Raw genomic sequence first — 19,003 nt, 5'->3', positions numbered from 1 at the left:
GAGAGGCCAGGGCCGGCTTATTGGCATTTTAACAGCTTGCTGGAGGATGTGGGCTTCATGGTGTCCTTCCGGGAGTTCTGGCTGGCCTGATGAGGGCAGTGGCCTGCCTTTCCCTTGGCACGGCGGTGGTGGGATGTGGGAAAGGTGCGCACCCGGCTCTTCTGCCGCGACTACAACTGGGGCACCAGCCAACGGAGGGATGCAGCAATAGGGCAGTTGGAACGGGAGGTCTTAGAGCTGGAGAGGCGTCTGGCTGCCAGCCCCAAGGATCCATCCCTTTGTGGAGCATGCCGGGAGAAGCGGGAGGAGCTCCGGGTCCTTGAAGTCCTCGTGGAGCGGGGTCCTCCCTCTCTGATGCAGGCGAGCTGTGCTCACCTTGTTGCCGAAGAAGGGGGACCTCCACAACTTACGGAATTGGCGTCCCGTCTCGCTCCTCAGCACGGACTACAAAATCGTAGCCAAAGCCATCTCGCTGTGACTGGGGTCCGTGCTGGAGAACGTGATCCACCCAGACCAGACCTACACCATCCTGAACCGTAGCATCTTTGATAACCTGTATCTGGTCTGGGATCTCTTGGAGCTTAAGTGCAGGGATAGTCTGTTGTTCGCCCTCCTGTCCCTGGATCAGGAAAAGGCGTTCAACAGGGTGGACGATGGGTATCTCCTGGGCATCCTCTGAGCATTAGGCTTTGGATCCCAGTTTGTGGGTTTTCTGCAGGTGCTGTACGCTTCCGCAGAGTGTCTGGTCAGGCTCAACTGGACCCTGACCGAGCCGGTGAGCTTCGGGCGGGGAGTACGGCAGGGGTGCCCCCTCTCAGACCAGCTGTACGCTCTGGCGGTTGACGGGGTTGGTGCTTCGGGAGCCGGAGCTGCGGCTCATCCTGTTGGTGTACACCGGCGATGTGCTCCTCGTGGTTCAGGACCCAGGCTACCTGGCACGGGTGGAGGCCTGCCAGGCTGTGTACTCGGTGGCCTCCTCCGCCCGGGTCAACTGGGTCAAGAGCTCTGATCTAGTGGTTGGGGACGGGTGGCAGGCGAGCTCCCTCCCACCCACGCTTCAGGCCATCCGGTGGAGCGCGGGTCTGCTGCTCTATCTCGGTGTTTACCTTTCTGTCACGCATCCATCTCCACCAGAAAACCGGCAAGGTTTACAGGGCAGGATGATTGAGTGGCTCCGGAAATGGACAGGACTCCTCTGGTGCCTTTCCCTTCAAGGGAGGGCACTGGTGCTCAATCAACTAGTCCTGTCCATGCTCTGGTACCGGCTCAACACCCTGGTCCTAGCCCCAGTTTTCCTGGCCGACCTCCAGAAAGTGGTTCTGGAGTTCTTCTGGCCAGGACTGCACTGGGTCCTTGCAGGGGTCCTCCACCTGCCGCTGGAGGAGGGAGGGCAGAGCCTGAAGTGCCTACGCACTCAGGTCCATGTCTTCTTCCTCCAGGCCCTACAGATGCTTCTTTATGATGCAGGTAGTCTGGTGTGGAGAGTACTGGCACACGCCTTCCTGCGCCGCTTCCAAGGGCTCCGATATGAGCAGCAGCTCCTTTATCTCTATCTGAGGGGTCTTCCGCGAGACCTCTCCGGGCTGCCGGTCTTGTACCAGCACCTCCTTCAGACCTGGAAGCTGTTCTCAACGACCAGATCCGTGGCGGCCACCGAAGGGGCAGATCTCCTCGCGGAGCCCCTGCTACCCAATCCCCAGTTTCGTGTGCAGGTGGCGAAGTCCCCCGTGGTGCGCCAGAGGCTGGTCTTGGCGGGAATCACCAGGATCAGAGACCTCCTGGACTACAACCGGGGAGACTGGCTGAATCCCCTGACGCCTGCTCAACGTATGGGACTCTCCAGACCTTGTACTCCCCGGCGCGTACTACAGGAGGTGGAGGCCGCTTTGCCGCCTGCTGCTCGGGCCTACCTTGACCAGGTCCTACGAGAGGGCACGCCCCTCCAACCCTCCACCCCAGCCCCTCCGGATCTTTTCATCGGGCCTCTGCCCCGTAGACCCGACCGGCCCCCTTGCCCCTTCTCCGCAAGCTGGCTGCATGATCTGCAGCCGGTCCACTTCCAAACCGCGCCAAGAAAACTTCTCTACATGCTCGTGCTCCACACCCTTCACTTCCTCACCCTCGTGGTCCTGCCCCTACACAAAGTGACAGGACCTCCTGCCACCTCTGGAGGGAGAGGAGCCCCGGTGGGCCAGCCTATACTCTACCCTGGTCCCGAGGTCTGCCAGGGATATCAGTTGGTGGCTCCTTCATGGGGCCATGAGCACGGGCGTGTATTTGGCATGGTTTATCCCGTCCCAGACACCTACCCCTTCTGCGGCGTGAGGGAGGCTCTGGCGCACATTTACTTAGAGTGTGCCAGGTTGCAGCCCCTATACCGGCTCCTCACCAATATCCTGTTACATTTCTGGCTGCACTTTTCCCCTCACCTCCTTCTTTATGCACTCCTTATCCATAACCCCACAAAGTCGTGGGACCTCCTGGTCAGCCTCCTCCTTGCCCTGGCTAAAATGGCCATCTACGCAACCAGGGAGAGGAGATTGGCCAATGGACCCTCTTGTGAGTGTGGGGCTTGTTTCTGATCCTTAGTCCGTTCACGTATCCGGACAGAGTTCCTCTGGGTGGGGTCCACTGGCTCCCTTGACGCCTTCGAGGAGCAGTGGGTGCTGTCCGGGGTTCTCTGCTTGGTGTCCCCGTTAGGTTCCCTTCTTATGACCCTTTGACCACACTCCTGTCCCTGTTCTTTTATTAGTTGTCCCCCGAAATCAATTGGGTTCTGAGGTCCTGTAGATCCTCCCCTTCTGCCCACCCACTTCCCAAGAACCCAATAGGTACATCCCCTTACTCATCTCTTTTCCAAGCTGAAAAGAACTACTCTTATTATCTCTCCTCATATAGAAGCTTCTCCATACCCCTAATATTTTTTGTTCCTCTTTTCCAATCTGTCTTTTTTGAGATGGTGCAATCAGGTCTGCACACAGTATTCAAGATGTGGGCATACCCTAGAATTATATAGAAGTAATTTGATATTTTTTGTCTTACGACCTTTCCATTTCCTAATGTTTCCCAGCGATCTGTTAGCTTTTTTGATTGCCTCTGCACATTGAATGGATATTTTCAGAGAACTTATCCACAATGACTCCAATATCACTTTCCTCAGTGGTAACAGCTAATTTAAATCTAAAAAATTTGTATGTATAATTGGGATTATTTTTTCCAATGTGCATTACTTTGCATATATCAATACCGAATTTCATCTGCCATTTTGTTGCCCAGTCACTCAGTTTTGTGAGATCCTTTGTAACTCTTCTCAGTCTGCTTTGGAGATAACTGTCTTGAGTAGTTTTGTATCTGCAAATTTTGCCATTTCACTGTTTACTCATTTTCCCAGATATTTTATGAATATGTTGAATGTTACTGGTCCCAGTACAAACTCCTGGAGGACACCATTATTTACCTTTCTCCATTCTCAGAACTGACCATTTGTTCCTACACTTTGTTTCCTCTCTTATAACCAGTTACTGATGAGAGGACCTTCCCTCTTATCCCATGACAACTTCTTTTGCTTATGAGCTATTGGTGAGGATTTTGTCAAAGGCTTTATGAAAATCTAAGTACACTATATCCACAGGATCACCCTTGTCCACATGTTGGTTGACATCCTCAAAGCAGGACTGGCCTTTGGGATGGGTTGTATGCCCCCTCCCCCTCCCTCTAAGGCAGCCTTCCCAAGGGGGCTCTGTGTGCAGGATTTGGATTCCCACCTGACCAGCTGCTGAGAGCCATCTGGCCTGATGGAGGAAGCATGGCAGTCAGACATTAGAGCAGTAGCCTGGGGGCGAGGGAGAAACCCAAGCTGCAAGAGGCAGTTGGACAACCAGCCCTCAGAGCCAGGTAACTCCTCCAGAGCCCCTCCTTTGCCCTGCACCATGTGTGCAGCTGCTTCTGTTCCTGTCCCCCAATCCCACCATCTCTGTTGGTTCATCCCTGGAGTTACTCTTGACCACTCCAGACTGGGAGTGTCCTCCTGTCTGCTCTGCAGGGGGACAGGGGGTGATGGTGGCGTGTCCTCCTCCCCCAGACCTATGTACCCTATTTCCACTGAGCTGGAGTGACAGGATGGGGGCGGGGGGATCTGTGTGTGCTGCTACCTTCTATGTCTGGAGCTGCTGGCAGCTGCTTGTGTCTGAACATGCCTAGTTCAGGCTCCTGACCCTGAGTGCTTTCTTAAAGAAAGAGCACACTCACTCATTCAGGCACACGCACACTCCCCCCAACACACACACACACACACACACACACACACACACACACACACACACACACACACACACTCCTTCACACAGTCCCCCGAACTCACACAGCAGGGCTTACTGCATCCAGGTTGATTCTCCACTTGGGCTGTTGTTGGGGCTGACTGCAAGTTACCTTGGCCTGTTATTACAGGATGGCCCGAGTGGAGCTAATAGTGCACTGGCTTTGACTGACCAGGCTGGCTTGCAGCCACTGCGACTGGATAAAGTGAAGAGATAAGGTGGGCCTGCGAGTGTTACGTGTGGGAATAGAAAGCAGTAGTGTTTCCTGCCAGAGCCGATTTGTTGATGTATACGCCCCCTGAGAAAGAGATGATGATAAAAATGAGTATGAGAATTTCTTTAGATGAGCAGTCTAACCTGCAGTCCTTTGCCTTGTAGGTGCCCAGGAACTCTCCACGCTGGAGCAGTGCCTGCTATGAACACTCATGGACAAGGTTGGAGGCTCTGGGACTGTTTGTAGGAGAAGGGACCTAAGCATTGATTCTTGCTTGCCTGCTTGGTTGCTGCAAATCATGTATTTAATAACGCGTGAAGGCTGGGAAGCTTATTATGCTTTGGCAATAAAACCAGTTATATTTATACGCCTGGTGTGGCTTTACTGAGTGCACTCGAGCTCCCTCTTTGGCACAACAGATGTGCTTAGGCATCAGGAGCTGCTGCTTTCCTGCCCACCCCTTACACAGCCCACAGGGAAAGTGACCTGGATGTAGGAAGCCCTGACATTGCTCCTTGATCCCCTCCTCACAGCCCCCTAGAGCTGTGGAGTGCAGAGGAGCAGCAGTCCAGCAGGGGAGCTAACAGCAATGCCAGCTGCTTTGTGCATCCAGGTCAATTTCCTCACATGGATGCAGGAGGGGGATGCAGGGGTTAGGGGCAAAGGAGGCACTGTGCAGGGGTTGGGGCATAGGAGGGTGCAAGGGTTGGGGTGTGGAAGGGGGGCAGGGATTGGTAGTGAAGGGGGTGTAGAGATTAGGAATGCAGGAGGCGGAGCAGGCATTAGAGATGAAGGGGGCACAGTGCAGAGGTTAGGGGAGATAAATAACTTTATTTTGTGAGAACTAAGAAGTCCTACTGCTGCCCAAGAGTTTCCTCAGAGCCTCCTTGACTTCTTTGTTCCTCAGACTGTATATGATTGGGTTGAACATTGGAGTAATGACCGTGTAGAGCAAGGAGATTGCTCGGTTGGTGTCCACAGAACCACTGGAACCGGGCCTCATGTAGGTGATAAAGCAGCTGCCAAAGAACATGGTGATTGTGATGAGATGCGAGGAGCAGGTGGAGAAAGCTTTGTGTCTCCCCTCAGCTGAGCGCATTTTCAGGATGTTGGAGAGGATGCAGATGTAGGAGGTGATGATCAGGACAAAGGGGAATATTATGAACACTACAGTGAGCACGGTGTTGATAACATCATTCAGGGACGTGTCTGTACTTGCCAGCTTAAGCACTGGAATAACATCGCAAAAAAAGTGCTCGATTTTATTTGACCCATGGAAAGATAACATGAATATAGTGACCGTTTGCTCAAATGCCACCACATTGCCTGCAATCCACACCACAGATGCCAATCTAACGGTGACTTTTCTGCTCATGATGAGGGAGTAACGCATGGGGTTGCATATGGCGACATATCGGTCGTAGGACATTACAGCCAGCAGGCAGCACTCCGAGATGCCAAAGAGGAGGAAGAAATACATCTGGGTTGCACAGCCAAGGAAGGAGATGGTCTGACGCTCTGACAGGAGGTTGGACAAGGACTTGGGGATGATGACCGAGGTGTAGCAGATCTCCAGGACTGACAAGTTCCTGAGGAAGAAATACATGGGGCTTTGGAGCATCAGGTCAGTCACTGTGACAGCAACAATGAGGCTATTTGCTATCAGGATGATGAGGTAGATGAGTAAGACCAGGATAAAGAGAACGAGCTGCAGATGCTGGAGGTCCGAGAAGCCCAGAAAGATAAACTCAGTCACTGTACTTAAGTTTCCCTCCATATCTCTGTCCTGATGAGATCACATATGGATTCCAATACCTTAGGGTCTAGGATGGCATAAGTAGATAGAGTCACTGTTACAGGATCAGTGACATCCCTCTTCCCTTTCTCATCTCTCTGAGTGCACCCAACTCAAGTGTTTGGCATCTGCACCTTACTCGGCTCTGGGTGGAATCTTGTCACCCTTCCATTCTTAGAGAAGAACCTGGACACACAGCTCCATGTACCGACCCCTTATCACTTTGCAGGATTTGGTTTTGACCACCTGTGTCTCCTCTCTTTGGGAAGCTTGGAACAAAGCATTGGAGAAAAAAAAGGATTTTAAAACAGCAAGCAGCCTGCACACAGATTTAGTCTCATCCATTCCTTTGCATCTCTACAAGGAAAGATAGAGCAGGGTTACCTTATCCTAGCTAGCCCAGATCCTCCTGTACGTCTGTGCAACTCTGAACCTGGTTCTCAGACAGACTCACTCTGTTTAAACTGGACTGGGTGCTCGCCACAAGTGTGAGTTATAACCATTATAGCTACTCGCTCTGACATTGTCTCCGAATGAAACTTAAGTGTAAGCCCCTAAGCAATTGTTAGCCAGTCTCTTCTCTCTGCCTATAGATGGGCAAGCTGGATCTGCTACCAGTTTCCTACCTAAGGCCTTGTCTACAGCTAAAATGTAGGTCAACTTAGGTACACATAAAACTTAACTATATTGCTCAGGGGTGTGAACAATTCACACCACTAGGAGACTAGTTAAGCCATCTTCAACCCCAGTATAGACACTGCTGGGCCAGTGGAGGAATTCTTCTGTCATCCTAGCGACTATCTCTCAAGAGGGTGGTTTTACTACAACAAAAGAAAACTCCCTTCTGTCGCTGTGGCCAGTATCAGCACTACAGCAGTGTAGCTGCAGCACTGTAGCTGTGCTCTTGTAGTCTGAGACTGGCTGATCCAGGTACAATATTAATAATTATTACAGAGCACCCAAATATTTGTCACAGCTTCCCTACCTCCCTCAGTCTTATTCCATTAATGATGATAAGATATGACACTTTTGAGGTACAAAACAATGGTGAGAAATGGAATTTAAAACAACAAACAGTTTAGAGGCACACTTTGTCTTGTCTACTATTATATTTCACCATGAGCTAATTTAGATTGGCTTTCCTCTTAAATTACCAGAACACAACTGGACCAAGTTTATTTTCTCCTAAACTCTGAAGTCTGGGTTAGATGAGAGACAATCCTGTAGATTCAAGCATTACAGGTGTCTTTGAAAGTCACAGCCCTAATAGCCAGAGTCGATAGAGTGATAAGAGTCATTCCTTCAGATTAGTTAGCTTGGTAGAGATACATGATGCACAATACCTTTGAGAAAACAGAGAGATGAGGGACTGTTCTGCAGATTAGATAGATAAGAGTAAATTAGAGGGAATGATTAGATGAGAAGGAAAAAGAGACAGAAAGGCAGAGAGATTGCTCATTTTTTCCTTTCAATTCTGGAGATCGTTTAACTGAGAACTGCTCGGGATGATGCACATGTGGATGCAACAATAAAGAAGGAAAACACCACAATCTGTCTCATAAACCTTCCCAGCTGTGGCAAAGCCACTGTTTCTGAAAGTCACTTACCTCTGGAAGAGAAGCTTGTCTGCTACTGACCCTCAGAGGCAGGTCCTTTTTGTACTGTGCAGTGACCATTGGGATTAAATCTGCAGGGTTCTGTCTGACTCTGAGCACCCTGGACAATTAACAATTACATTTCTGTTTTTTAAGCACACTGTCTCAGCAATACAGAACTGTCTTTAAACTTCAGAGATGGGCTGACCCAGATTACAATTTCACTTGCACTTGGTGATTAAGATCAAGAATATGGGTTTACTGTGCATTGTGCAAACACTGACAGAAGACATCAACTTTATTAAGATGTGCATGTTGCAATAATGTCCTGATCCCTCAGACTGTACAATTTATCTCAGCTTCTCAATAATAAGTTCCTCTAGGACGTGGAATAAGGATATAATAATTTCATCTTGAAATTTCCAAAGGAATACAATTGGTCTCTAGGCAAAAAGGTTATAGAAATAGCTACTAGTGATGACAAGAGGTTAGATCATGGTGGAGCTGGGAGTCGTGTCATGCTACTCTGCGTTGGGACATGGTCTCCACTTCACCACAATTGCACCATCTCTCTGGGCACTAATTGCCCCATCATTCTGGCACTCTCAGAATAAATCTTAAAATGCCCGGGACCCCTTTCATCCCTAGAGGACAGAGTTCAGGCATATTGGCAAGGTGTGCATGTAAGGAAAATTCACAGCCATTTTCAGGTTGTAGCTGACCTGTTGAAAGCCAAGGACAGCATTCTTCAGGGATGTCAGCTCTTCACACCATGAATTTCTAGGTCTCCAGTTCAGATCTATCCCATTGTAGGAGTGACTCCAGTTCATTACACCTACATGGTTGCTTCTGGGTCTTATATGTAATGAGTTTAGTGGGTCTCAGTCCGGCTCCCAGTGGACAAGTGTCCACAGGAGTGGTCCTAGACTAGCTACCAGCAACTGACACCCTAGGCGAACAATGCAATGAGAGCCTCCAAACCCCAAGGGCAGATCTAGGCTCAGGTTTTTGGTAAAATGAGAAACATTTTGCCCCTTTTTTCCTTTTAATGTTTTTAAAATATTTTTATTTATTTATTTATTTTTTAAACAGAGGCTTAATTATTTAGTTTGTCTGTTCCTCTGTCCAACTAATGTTTTTGAGATCAGATAAAATAAAGACACAAAATTTTCAGATTTGTACACGACACTTTGATGATATTTCAGTCCAATTTCTAATAAAAATGCATTAAAAATGTTAATTATTTTTTACTGTTACAAATCCAAAACCATCCATTACGCTATCCTGCTTAAACTACCACTACCACCACTTCCAATATAGAAAGAAATAAGAAAACTGTTCAATGAACTTTAACGTGTATTTACAAAACACTGAATAAAAAACACTGTGCTCTTAAAACATGACTTTTCTTGCTTTAAGTTTTGCAAATTCAGTCACTAGTTCTTTGAGATCCAGTTTTCCAGCTATTTCATGCTCTATTGACATTGTGGCAAGTCCAACAAGTCTCTCTTGCACCATTGTTGAACTCAGATATGTTTTTTATTTTAACTTTAACTTTGAGAAGCTACATTCCCCACTAGCTAAGGAAACAGGCAAAGTTAAAAGAATACAGATGTAACCAAGATGTATTTCTTCCTCCTCTTTGGCATCTTGGAGTGCTGCCTGCTGGCTGTAATAGTGTTTGGAAAACTGTCTGTGAGTTTATTTTCACAAACAAACTTCAGTACTTTTTCAGGAGTGGAATGTCTGACAGCATCAATGTCTTTTGAATTTTCATGAGTTAATGCCAAATCCAGTTTTATACAAAATTTTCTTATCTGTTTTGCTGTTTTCTTTTGCAAGCTGTGGATATCATACAGAAAGCCAAATACTGACTCTAGCTGCTGAATCTGTTGAAATCTTTTGCAACCAAGTGAATAGCATTATCAAGGACTGTGAAGCAGAAATTCACTTTGAACCTTTGTTTTGGGTTCTGAATGGGTGTGTCTCATCCTTCATATGAAAACTGGTGTTTCTTTTGCCGAATGCAAACTGGTTCTGGTTCAAATTCTGCCAGAAAGTCTATTTCTTCAGCAAGCTTTAGAGAATATCCCAGTGTTCTTTCGAACCCTTCATCACTTCTGAATTCCTCCAGAATAGTTTTAGTTTGCTTCAGTTTTTGAATAGCAAAATGTATGTTTAAGTTCTTTTTTTGAAGCTGCTTACTAGTGAGGTTAATCTCGAAAAGGATATTATACCACAAAATGAGTGAAGTCACAAATTAGAAATTGGAAAGGCCATTTGCAAGAGCTTCTGCATCTGAATGTGCCACATTGCCAGATGATCCAGTAAAGATAGTATCATCAGAAATTTCAGTTATGGCATCATAAATTTTCCAAGTTCATAGCGAAGAGGCTTCAAAGCATCAGTGTGACTCTCCCATCTTGTCTGACTAAGTGGTTTTATAGTTAGAGAACTCACATGGTGAGTCAGAATTTTCCAGTGGTGTTTTGAGTCTGAGAAAAACACATAAACACCTTGCACCATGTCAAAGAAACTGCTTGCTTCCAAACATGATCTAGCAGCAGCAGCAGAGGAAGTGCAGGGAACGAAAAAGGCCCTAGGATTCATTTCCATCATTCTCCTTCACACACCATTGTCTTCACCCTTCATATTACTCCCATTATCATAGCCTTGGCCACTTAAGTTTTCAACAGATAATGACATTGTTTCAAGCTCTTGTAGAATAGTTTCAGTTGTAAATGCTCCAGTCCTCTCCTTCAATGGTATGAAACCCCCCAAAATGTTCCTTTATGAGCACTTAAACATTATCTTTATCTGCAGACTTTTCCGTATTCACAAAATGAATGATCATCATTTGTTCAACATGACTCACATCTGGTGTACAGGCGAATATTATTGAAAAGTATTTTGCAGAATGGGCAGCTTCTACAATTTCTTTTTAATGGCATTTGCTAGGATTTGAATCAGTTCATTCTGCATATTGTTTCCTAAGTAATGAACCTGTGTTTCATGATCAGTTGATAACATTTATGTAGATGCTCCTTCATGTCTGGACCAAACAAAGGTAGATATTTAACAAATTTTAAAAATTTTCCATTACCTGGAGTGTATAATTTTTCATTTCTACCACAGCTGCTTAATGCTAACTTTTGCCCACTGAGAACTCTCACTGAAGCAATCAGAGGTACTAATGTTTGTTGCCAATATTCTTCTTTTTCCTTGATCACACGTAAATTTTCTTCATTGATAGTTTTTCTTTTTTTTAATCATAATTCAAGTTCTTTTCAATTTTGAAAGCATTTCAAATGTTCTGTACCTTTCGTGTGAAGAGAGAATTGAAGATATGTTTTTCCAGTGCTTTGAACCATTTTCAGTCAGTGATGTACCAATTGCTTGATTTTTAAAATTTGTAGCAAAAGCAAAACACACAGTCCTTTGATACTGAATATTGTAACCAGTTTTGATGAATTTCTTCACCATTAGTGAGTTTCCTCTTGTAATGCTGAGCAGATAATTTTCTTTCATTTGAAATTCAATAATGGCAAGTGCAAAGTACAACACTTAGGAAAATTCAAATGCACAACCACAAAATTGGGAAAACTAGCTAAGTGATGGTACTGCTGAAAAGAATCTTGGGGTTATAGTGGATCATAAATTGAATATGAGTCAGCAATGTGATGCATTTATTAAAAAATGGCTAATATCATTCTGGGGTTTATTAACATGAGAGGCAATTATTAGACATGAGAGGTAATTGTTCTACTCCACTCAGCACTGGTGAGACCCCAGCTGGAGTACTGTGTCCAGTTCTGCGTACCACATTTCAGAAAAGATGTGGATAAACTGGAGAGTTCAGAGGAAAGCAGTAAAATATGAAGAAAAAAAAAAGGTTTAGAAAACCTGTCTCATGAGGAAAGGTTTAAAAATCTGGTCATGTTTAGCCTTGAGAAGAGAAAGACTGGGGGTAGGGGGAAGAGGTGTGTTTGAAAACAATCTTTAAATATGTTGAGGGCTGTTATTGAAGAAGACCGTGAACAAGTGGTCTTCATAGCCATTGAAGGTAGGACAAGAAGAAGCAGGCTTAATCTGCAGCAAAGGGGATTTAGGTTAGAAGTTAGGAAAAGCTTTCTAACTCTCAAGGTATTTAAGCTCTGGAAGAGGCTTCCAAGAGAGGTTGTGGGATTCCCATCACTGGAGGATTCTAAGAACAGGCTGGACAAAGGGATGGCCTGAATATTCCTTCCGGACCTACATTTCTAATACTCTTATCCTCCTTTTAAAAGCCTGATGTTACCTGTGCTGTTCCAGAAGCAGATCAGGGACCTACTGCGACCTAGAGAGTCCCATTCTGGCATCTAGTTCCCTCCATGCTTCCTAAAAGGACTAATTAGCACCCACTCTGTGGCTGTCCCAGATTACTTAACCCTCCAAACCAGTTTATCTCTGCTGTTTAGCATTTTGGTGTCTCTATTGTGCTCGCCACAAAATTGGCCAGAATTTCTATGTCTCCTGCTTCAGCAGGACCTCCCTGAACACAAATGATGATTCAGGGCCCTTTTTGGAACCCCCTCCAGTTTGTCTATGTCATTCTGGTAAGACAGTATGCAGCCTTGTTACAGACAAGAAATGGAGGCAGATAAAATATGAATTTACTTGCCCCAAGACACCCCAGTGATGGAGCAGGGAATTGATCTTTTCTGAAAGCAAACCTAATGCATTACCCACAAGCCTATTTTAAGTTTTTCCACAGTGAAGGAAGGAATGATGTAACATTTTAGGTTTCCTGCATAATTGATATCTTGCCCGCATTTTGGGGCTTTATCACACATTGCATCCTTTGTTTAGACTTGGAGAAACAGAAGATATGCTATTGGATTAAGCAATTGATGGCTCTATGCCATATACCAGTACAAGCTTTGGGGGAAGAGTAGCTCAGTGGTTTAAGCATTGGCTTGCTAAACCAAGAACTGTAAGCTCAACCCTTGAGGGGCCACTTAGGGATTTGGGGCTGAATCAGTACTTGGTCCTGCTAGTGAGAGATAGGTATATATCCATTTATTATTAAGTTGCATGTGTGTGAGTGTTTAAATTGCTCCATGACCTAGCAGAATTTCCTGACCAGGACTGTTTTGCACTCCATTGCTTTCAACAATACAGAACTCTTTAATGTAACAGTGTAATTATCACACCATTTCTTTCAAATGCATCTGATAGCTGTATTTACCATAGAATATCAGGGTTAGAAGGAACCTCAGGAAGTCATCTAGTCCAACCCCCTGCTCAAAGCAGGACCCAACCCCAGACAGATTTTTGCCCCAGATCCCTTAATGCCCCTGTCAAGGTTCCTTCCCCACTCTGAACTCTAGGGTACAGATGTGGGGACCTTCATGAGAGCCGCTAAGCTTAATTGCCATCTTAGATTTGGTTTTGCTGCCACCACCCAAATTATTTATGAGTCATAACTCTGTCTATCTTCCTCCCCTAGAATATCTGCCTCCCAAATACTATAACCCTTCCCTGAGTAGCCCTAAGAGACATCTCCACCAATTTCCTGATGAACACCGATCCAAACTCTTGGATTTTAAAACAAGGAGAAATTTTGAATCTGCTGGATATTAAATTCATTGGCTGACCCCTGGTTCTTCTGTTTTGTGAAGGGGTAAAGAACATTTTCTTATTCACTTTCTCCACACCAGTCTTGCTTTTATAAACTTCTATCATATGCCCCCTTAGTCGTATATTTGCTAAATTGAACAGTCCTAGACTTTTTAGTCTCTCCTCATATGGAATGTGTTCCATATCTTAATAGCTTTTGTTGCCCTTATCTGTACTTTTCCCAATTCTGATATATATTTTCTAAGATAGGGTGACCAGAACTGCATGAACTATTCAAGGTATGGGTATACCATGCCTTTATATAATAGGATTATGATATTTTCTGTCTTATTTCTATCTCTTTCTTAATGGTCCCAATATAGTGTTAACTCTTTTTGACTGCCAGGGCACACTGATTGGATGTTCTCAGAGAACTATCTACAATGATTCCTAGATCTCTTTCTTGAGTAGTAAGAGTTAATTTAGACCCTATCATTTTGTATGTACAGTTGGGATTATGTTTTCCAATGTGCATTACTTTGCACTTACCAACACTGAATTTCATCTGTCATTTTGTTGCCCAGCCGTCCAGTTTTGTGAGACTCCTTTGAAACTCTTCTCAGTTGGCTTTGGGCTTACCTATCCTGAATAATTTTATATCATCTGAAAACTTGGCCACCTCACTGTTTATCCCTTTTTTTCCATATCATTCATGAATATGTTGAAAAGCTATGATCCTAGTGCAGCTCCTTGGAAGACTCCACAATTTACCTCTCTTCACTGTGAAAAATAACCATTTATTCATAAGAATATACGAACATAAGAACAGACGAAAGGTCCATCTAGCCCAGTATCTTGTCTTCCGACAGTGGCGAATGCCAAGTGTTCCCGAGAGAATAAACAGAACAGGTTATCATCAAGTGATCCATCCCCTGTTGCTCATTCCCAGGTTCTGGGAAACAGAGACTAGGGACACCATCTCTGCCCATCCAGGCTAATAGTCATTGATGGACCTATTCTCCATGAACTTATGTAGTTCTTCTTTGAACCTTTTCCAATTCCAATATATCTGTTTTGAGATGGGGCAACCAGATCTGCACACATTATTCAAGATGTGGACGTACCATGGATTTATATAGAGGCAATATGATATGTTTTGTCTTATTACCTTTCCCTTTCCTAACAATTCTCGACATTCTGTTAGCTTTTTTGATTGCCTCTGCACATAGATTGGCTGTTTTCAGGTAACTTATCCATAACTCCAATATCACTTTCTTGAGTGGTAACAGCTAATTTAAATCTAATCAATTTTTATATATAGTAGGGATTATTTTTTCCAATGTGCCTTACTTTGCATTTTTCAATATTGAATTTCATCTGCCATTTTGATGCCCAGTCACTACGTTTTGTGAGGTTCTTTGTAACTCTTCTCAGTCTGCTTTGGATTTAACTATCTTGAGTGGTTTTGTATCATCTGCAATTTTTTCCACCCCACTGTTTACCCCTTTTTCCAGATCATTTATGAATATGTTGAATAGGACTGGTCCCACTACAGACCCCTGAGGGCACCACTATTTACCTTTCTCCATCCTGAAAACTGACCATTTATTCTTATCTTTTTTTTCTATCTTTTAACCAGTTACCAACTGATGACAGAACCTTCCTTTTTATCCCATGACAGATTACTTTGCTTAAGAGCCTTTAGTGAGGGACTTTGTCAAAGGCTTTCTGAAATTCTAAGTACACTATATCTACTGGATCCCTTTGGCCCACATACTTGTTGACCAACTGAAAGAATTCAACTAGTTTGGTGAGGTATGATTTCTCTTTACAAAAAAAAATGTTGACTTTCCCCTAACAAATAGTGTTCAACCTATGTGTCTGACAATTTTGTTCTTTACTATAGTTTCAACCAGTGTGCTCAGTACTGAAGTCAGGCTTACCAGCCTATAATTGCCAGGATCACCTCTAAAGATGGTTTTAAAAATTAATGTCAAGTATCAGAGGGGTAGTCATGTTAGTCTGGATCTGTAAAAGAAGCAAAGAATCCTGTGCCACCTTATAGACTAACAGACGTTTTGGAGCATGAGCTTTCGTGGGTGAATACCCACTTCGTCAGATGGATGTAGTGGAAATTTCCAGGGGCAGGTATATATATGCAGGCAAGCTAGAGATAATGAGGTTAGTTCAATCAGGAAGGATGAGGCCCTGAAGTTTTTTGTTGATCTGGGTACACGTCTGGCTTTGTTGATCTGAGGTACAACCTCATCTGCTCTAACCCCTCAGACAGAGACCAACATCTACAAAATCTCCACCAAGCATTCTCAAAACTACAATACCCGCACGAGGATATAAGGAAACAGATCAACGGAGCCAGACGTGTACCAGAAGCCTCCTACTGCAAGACAAACCCAAGAAAGAAACCAACAGGACTCCACTGGCCATCACATACAGTCCCCAGCTAAAACCTCTCCAACGCATCATCAGGGATCTACAACCCATCCTGGACAATGATCCCACACTTTCACAGGCCTTGGACACCCATAGATCCTCTGGCATGGGAGGACAATAAGAGACAATGTTATGGGAACAGAAGAGAATGAGGGGGTCAAGGGGAGAAAGAAGGTCACACAGGAACCTCTAGCTTGGGGGTAAAAACTGGGGACCCTGGATTGTGGGGAGGAAGAACAAACAGAATTGTTGACAAAAGTCCATGGTTGTTGCAGGCAATCCTTGAAATAGAGGGGGATGGGAGAGTGACACACAGGGAGCTCCTGAGAGTGCAGGTAAGTTGCAAAGGAGGGCTACTAGGGTGATCCAAGGAATGGAAAACCTACTTTATGAGAGAACACTCAAAGAGTTTGGTTTGTTTAGCCGAACCAAACGAAGGCTGAGGGGAGATATGATTGTTCTGTATAAATACATCACAGGGATAAATATCAGAGAGGGAGAGGAATTATTTAAATTAAGCACCAATGTGGACACAAGAACAAATGGATATAAACAGTCCATCAACAAGCCTAGGCTTGACATTAGACAAAGGTTTCTAACCATCAGAGGAGTGAAGTTCTGGGAGAGCCTTCCACAGGGAGCAGTGGGGGCAAAAAACAACTTGTTTCAAGATTGAGCTTGATAAATTAATGGAGGGGATGGTAAGATAGGACTGTCTTTAATCATTCTTGTGGCTCTTCTTGATAACCTCTCCAGTTTATCAAACATCCTTCTTTAATTGTGGACAGCAGAACTGATTGGACATAAGAACATAAAAACTGCCATAAGGATCAGACCAATGATCCATGTAACCTAGGATTCTGTCTCCAACAGTGGCCAGTTCCACAGCTTCAGGAAAAGTGTACAGAAGAAGACTACTGTGGAGAGACTCCCCCTATCTTTTCTTCCTGGCTTCTGTCAGTGAGAGGTTAAGGTTGCCACAAGCATGAGTTTACATCCCTTGTCCATCTTGTGTAATAACCATTGATGGACCAACAGTACAACCCTCCATTATCCAGCTCTCCATATTAACTGAACATCCAGTGCACACAGGTCCAGAAGTGGGCAATATCGCCTGTGTCTGCTGGATGGTGCTGCAGCCTAGGGGTTCTGGAACAATTTTTATAGTAGGGGTGCTGAGAGCCATTGAACCAAACTGTAAACCCTGTATAGGATGGAAACCACTTCAAGCCAGGAGGTGCAGCAGCACCCCCATCACCCCTACTTCCAGCATCTATTTTTTATTATCCAATCTGGCCCAGTCCCATTAGATCAGAAAAACAGAGTGATGTTATATTTTCTATAAACTTAACTTGTTCTTTTTTTTGTCCACGGTTACACTTTTGACCATCACAAAATCCTCTGACAATGAAATCCATGGGTTGATTATACGCTGTATCAAAAATATTTTCTCTTGTTTGTATTAAATGTGTTGCATATTAATTTCATTGGGTGACTTGTGCTTTTTGTATTGCCGGAAATAGTAAACAACATTTCACTATCCACTTTTTCCACGTCATTCATAACTTTATAGATCTCTATCATCTCGCCTTTAATTGTCTTTTCCTAAAATAAGCTGCCCTAATCTTTTCAGTTTCTCTTGATATGGAAGCCATTCCACACCATTGATTATCTTTATTTCCCTTTTCCAAACCTTCTCCAGTTCCACTATGTCTTTTCTGACATGAGATGACCAGAACTGGACAAAATATTCTGGCAACAGTTGCACCAATGCCAAATACAGAAGTAAAATAATCTTTATACTCCTTCTCAAAATTCCCCTGATTATGCTGGCCACAAACAAATTAGATATTTGGCCACAGTGCCACACTCGGACTTCATGTTCAGATAATTATCCACCATGATCCCCAAATCTTTTGGGGTGGTCTAATAGAATAGAATTAGAATCTGGTCCCCAATTTTACATATAATACAGATAAGATTTTCACAACCACCTACAAAATGAAGAAGTCTGTCTCTCCTTAATTACCCCACCTTTTCTGAATGTGAACACTGAAGACTCAGTTATTGACATTTCACTGCTCCTTCAATAAATATTTTTATGCTACATGAGAAACATATGCTTTTTTCAACATATTCACCATGGCTCTTTTCACCTCCTTGTTTTTCAGGCTGTAGATGATGGGGTTTAACATGGGGGTTAAGATGCTGTACTGGATGGACACCAGCATATCCAGACCCTTGGAGGAGACTGAGCTGGGTCTCACATATCGAAAGGAACCTGTCCCAAAGTATAAAATGACGATGAGAAGGTGGGAGCTGCAGGTGGAGAAGGCTTTACGCCTGCCCTCCATGGAGTGTATTCTCAAGATGGTGGCAATTATGTGAATATAGGAGACCAGTGTGAGCAGGAAGGAGCTGGATCCAAATATTGCAATGGAGGAAAGGAGCACCAGTTCATTGCTGAAGGTCTCAGTGCAGGACAATACCAAGAGTGAAGGGAGCTCACAGGTGAAATGGTTGATTTCACTGAGACCACAGAAGTGCAATTTTAGCAGAGGAATAATATTTACCAGAGCATCTATAAATCAAATGATCCATGCACCCATCACTAGCTGTTGGCAGAGTCATTTCTTCATTGTTTCTGTATAATGCAGTGGGTCGCATATGGCAGCATATTGGTCATAAGCCATAGCTGCAAGAGTGAAAATTTCAGCACCAGATGACAAAATAATAAAGAACATTTGGGTAATGCAGCCATTGGCAGAAATGGTTTTCTTCTGTGTTAGGAAGTTTTCCAGCATCTTGGGGACAATGGTAGAGGAATAGCAGATATCAACAAAGGATAAATGGGACAGAAAGAAACGCATGGGTGATTGAAGATGGGGATTGACCTTTATCACCAACATGATAAGCATTTTCCCCGGTAAGATTATTACATAAATAATGAAAAATACGAAAAACAGGAAAACCTGGAGCTGTGGGTCACTGGAAATTCCAAAGAGAATAAATTTGGCCACAGTGGTTTGATTGT

General features: G+C 44.4%; 1 protein-coding gene and 1 pseudogene across 1 annotated transcript; one reads left to right on the top strand and one right to left on the bottom strand.

The window, feature by feature from the left end:
- Positions 1 to 5,251: 5,251 nt before the first annotated feature.
- On the bottom strand, positions 5,252 to 6,331 carry LOC127040912 (olfactory receptor 10A4-like). The gene is given in 1 exon segment (XM_050935454.1): positions 5,252 to 6,331. A coding segment is annotated over 1 exon segment (957 nt). The 3' UTR covers positions 5,252 to 5,374.
- A 5,594-nt stretch (positions 6,332 to 11,925) lies between these two features.
- Positions 11,926 to 19,003, top strand: part of LOC127040895 (olfactory receptor 6N2-like) — a 31,410-nt pseudogene continuing 24,332 nt past the window's right edge.

Source organism: Gopherus flavomarginatus, assembly GCF_025201925.1.
Source record: "Gopherus flavomarginatus isolate rGopFla2 chromosome 11 unlocalized genomic scaffold, rGopFla2.mat.asm SUPER_11_unloc_1, whole genome shotgun sequence".
NCBI classification, from domain to species: domain Eukaryota; kingdom Metazoa; phylum Chordata; order Testudines; family Testudinidae; genus Gopherus; species Gopherus flavomarginatus.
The sequence above is the reverse complement of the archived record's forward strand: the minus strand, read 5'-3'. Positions and strand labels throughout refer to the sequence as shown.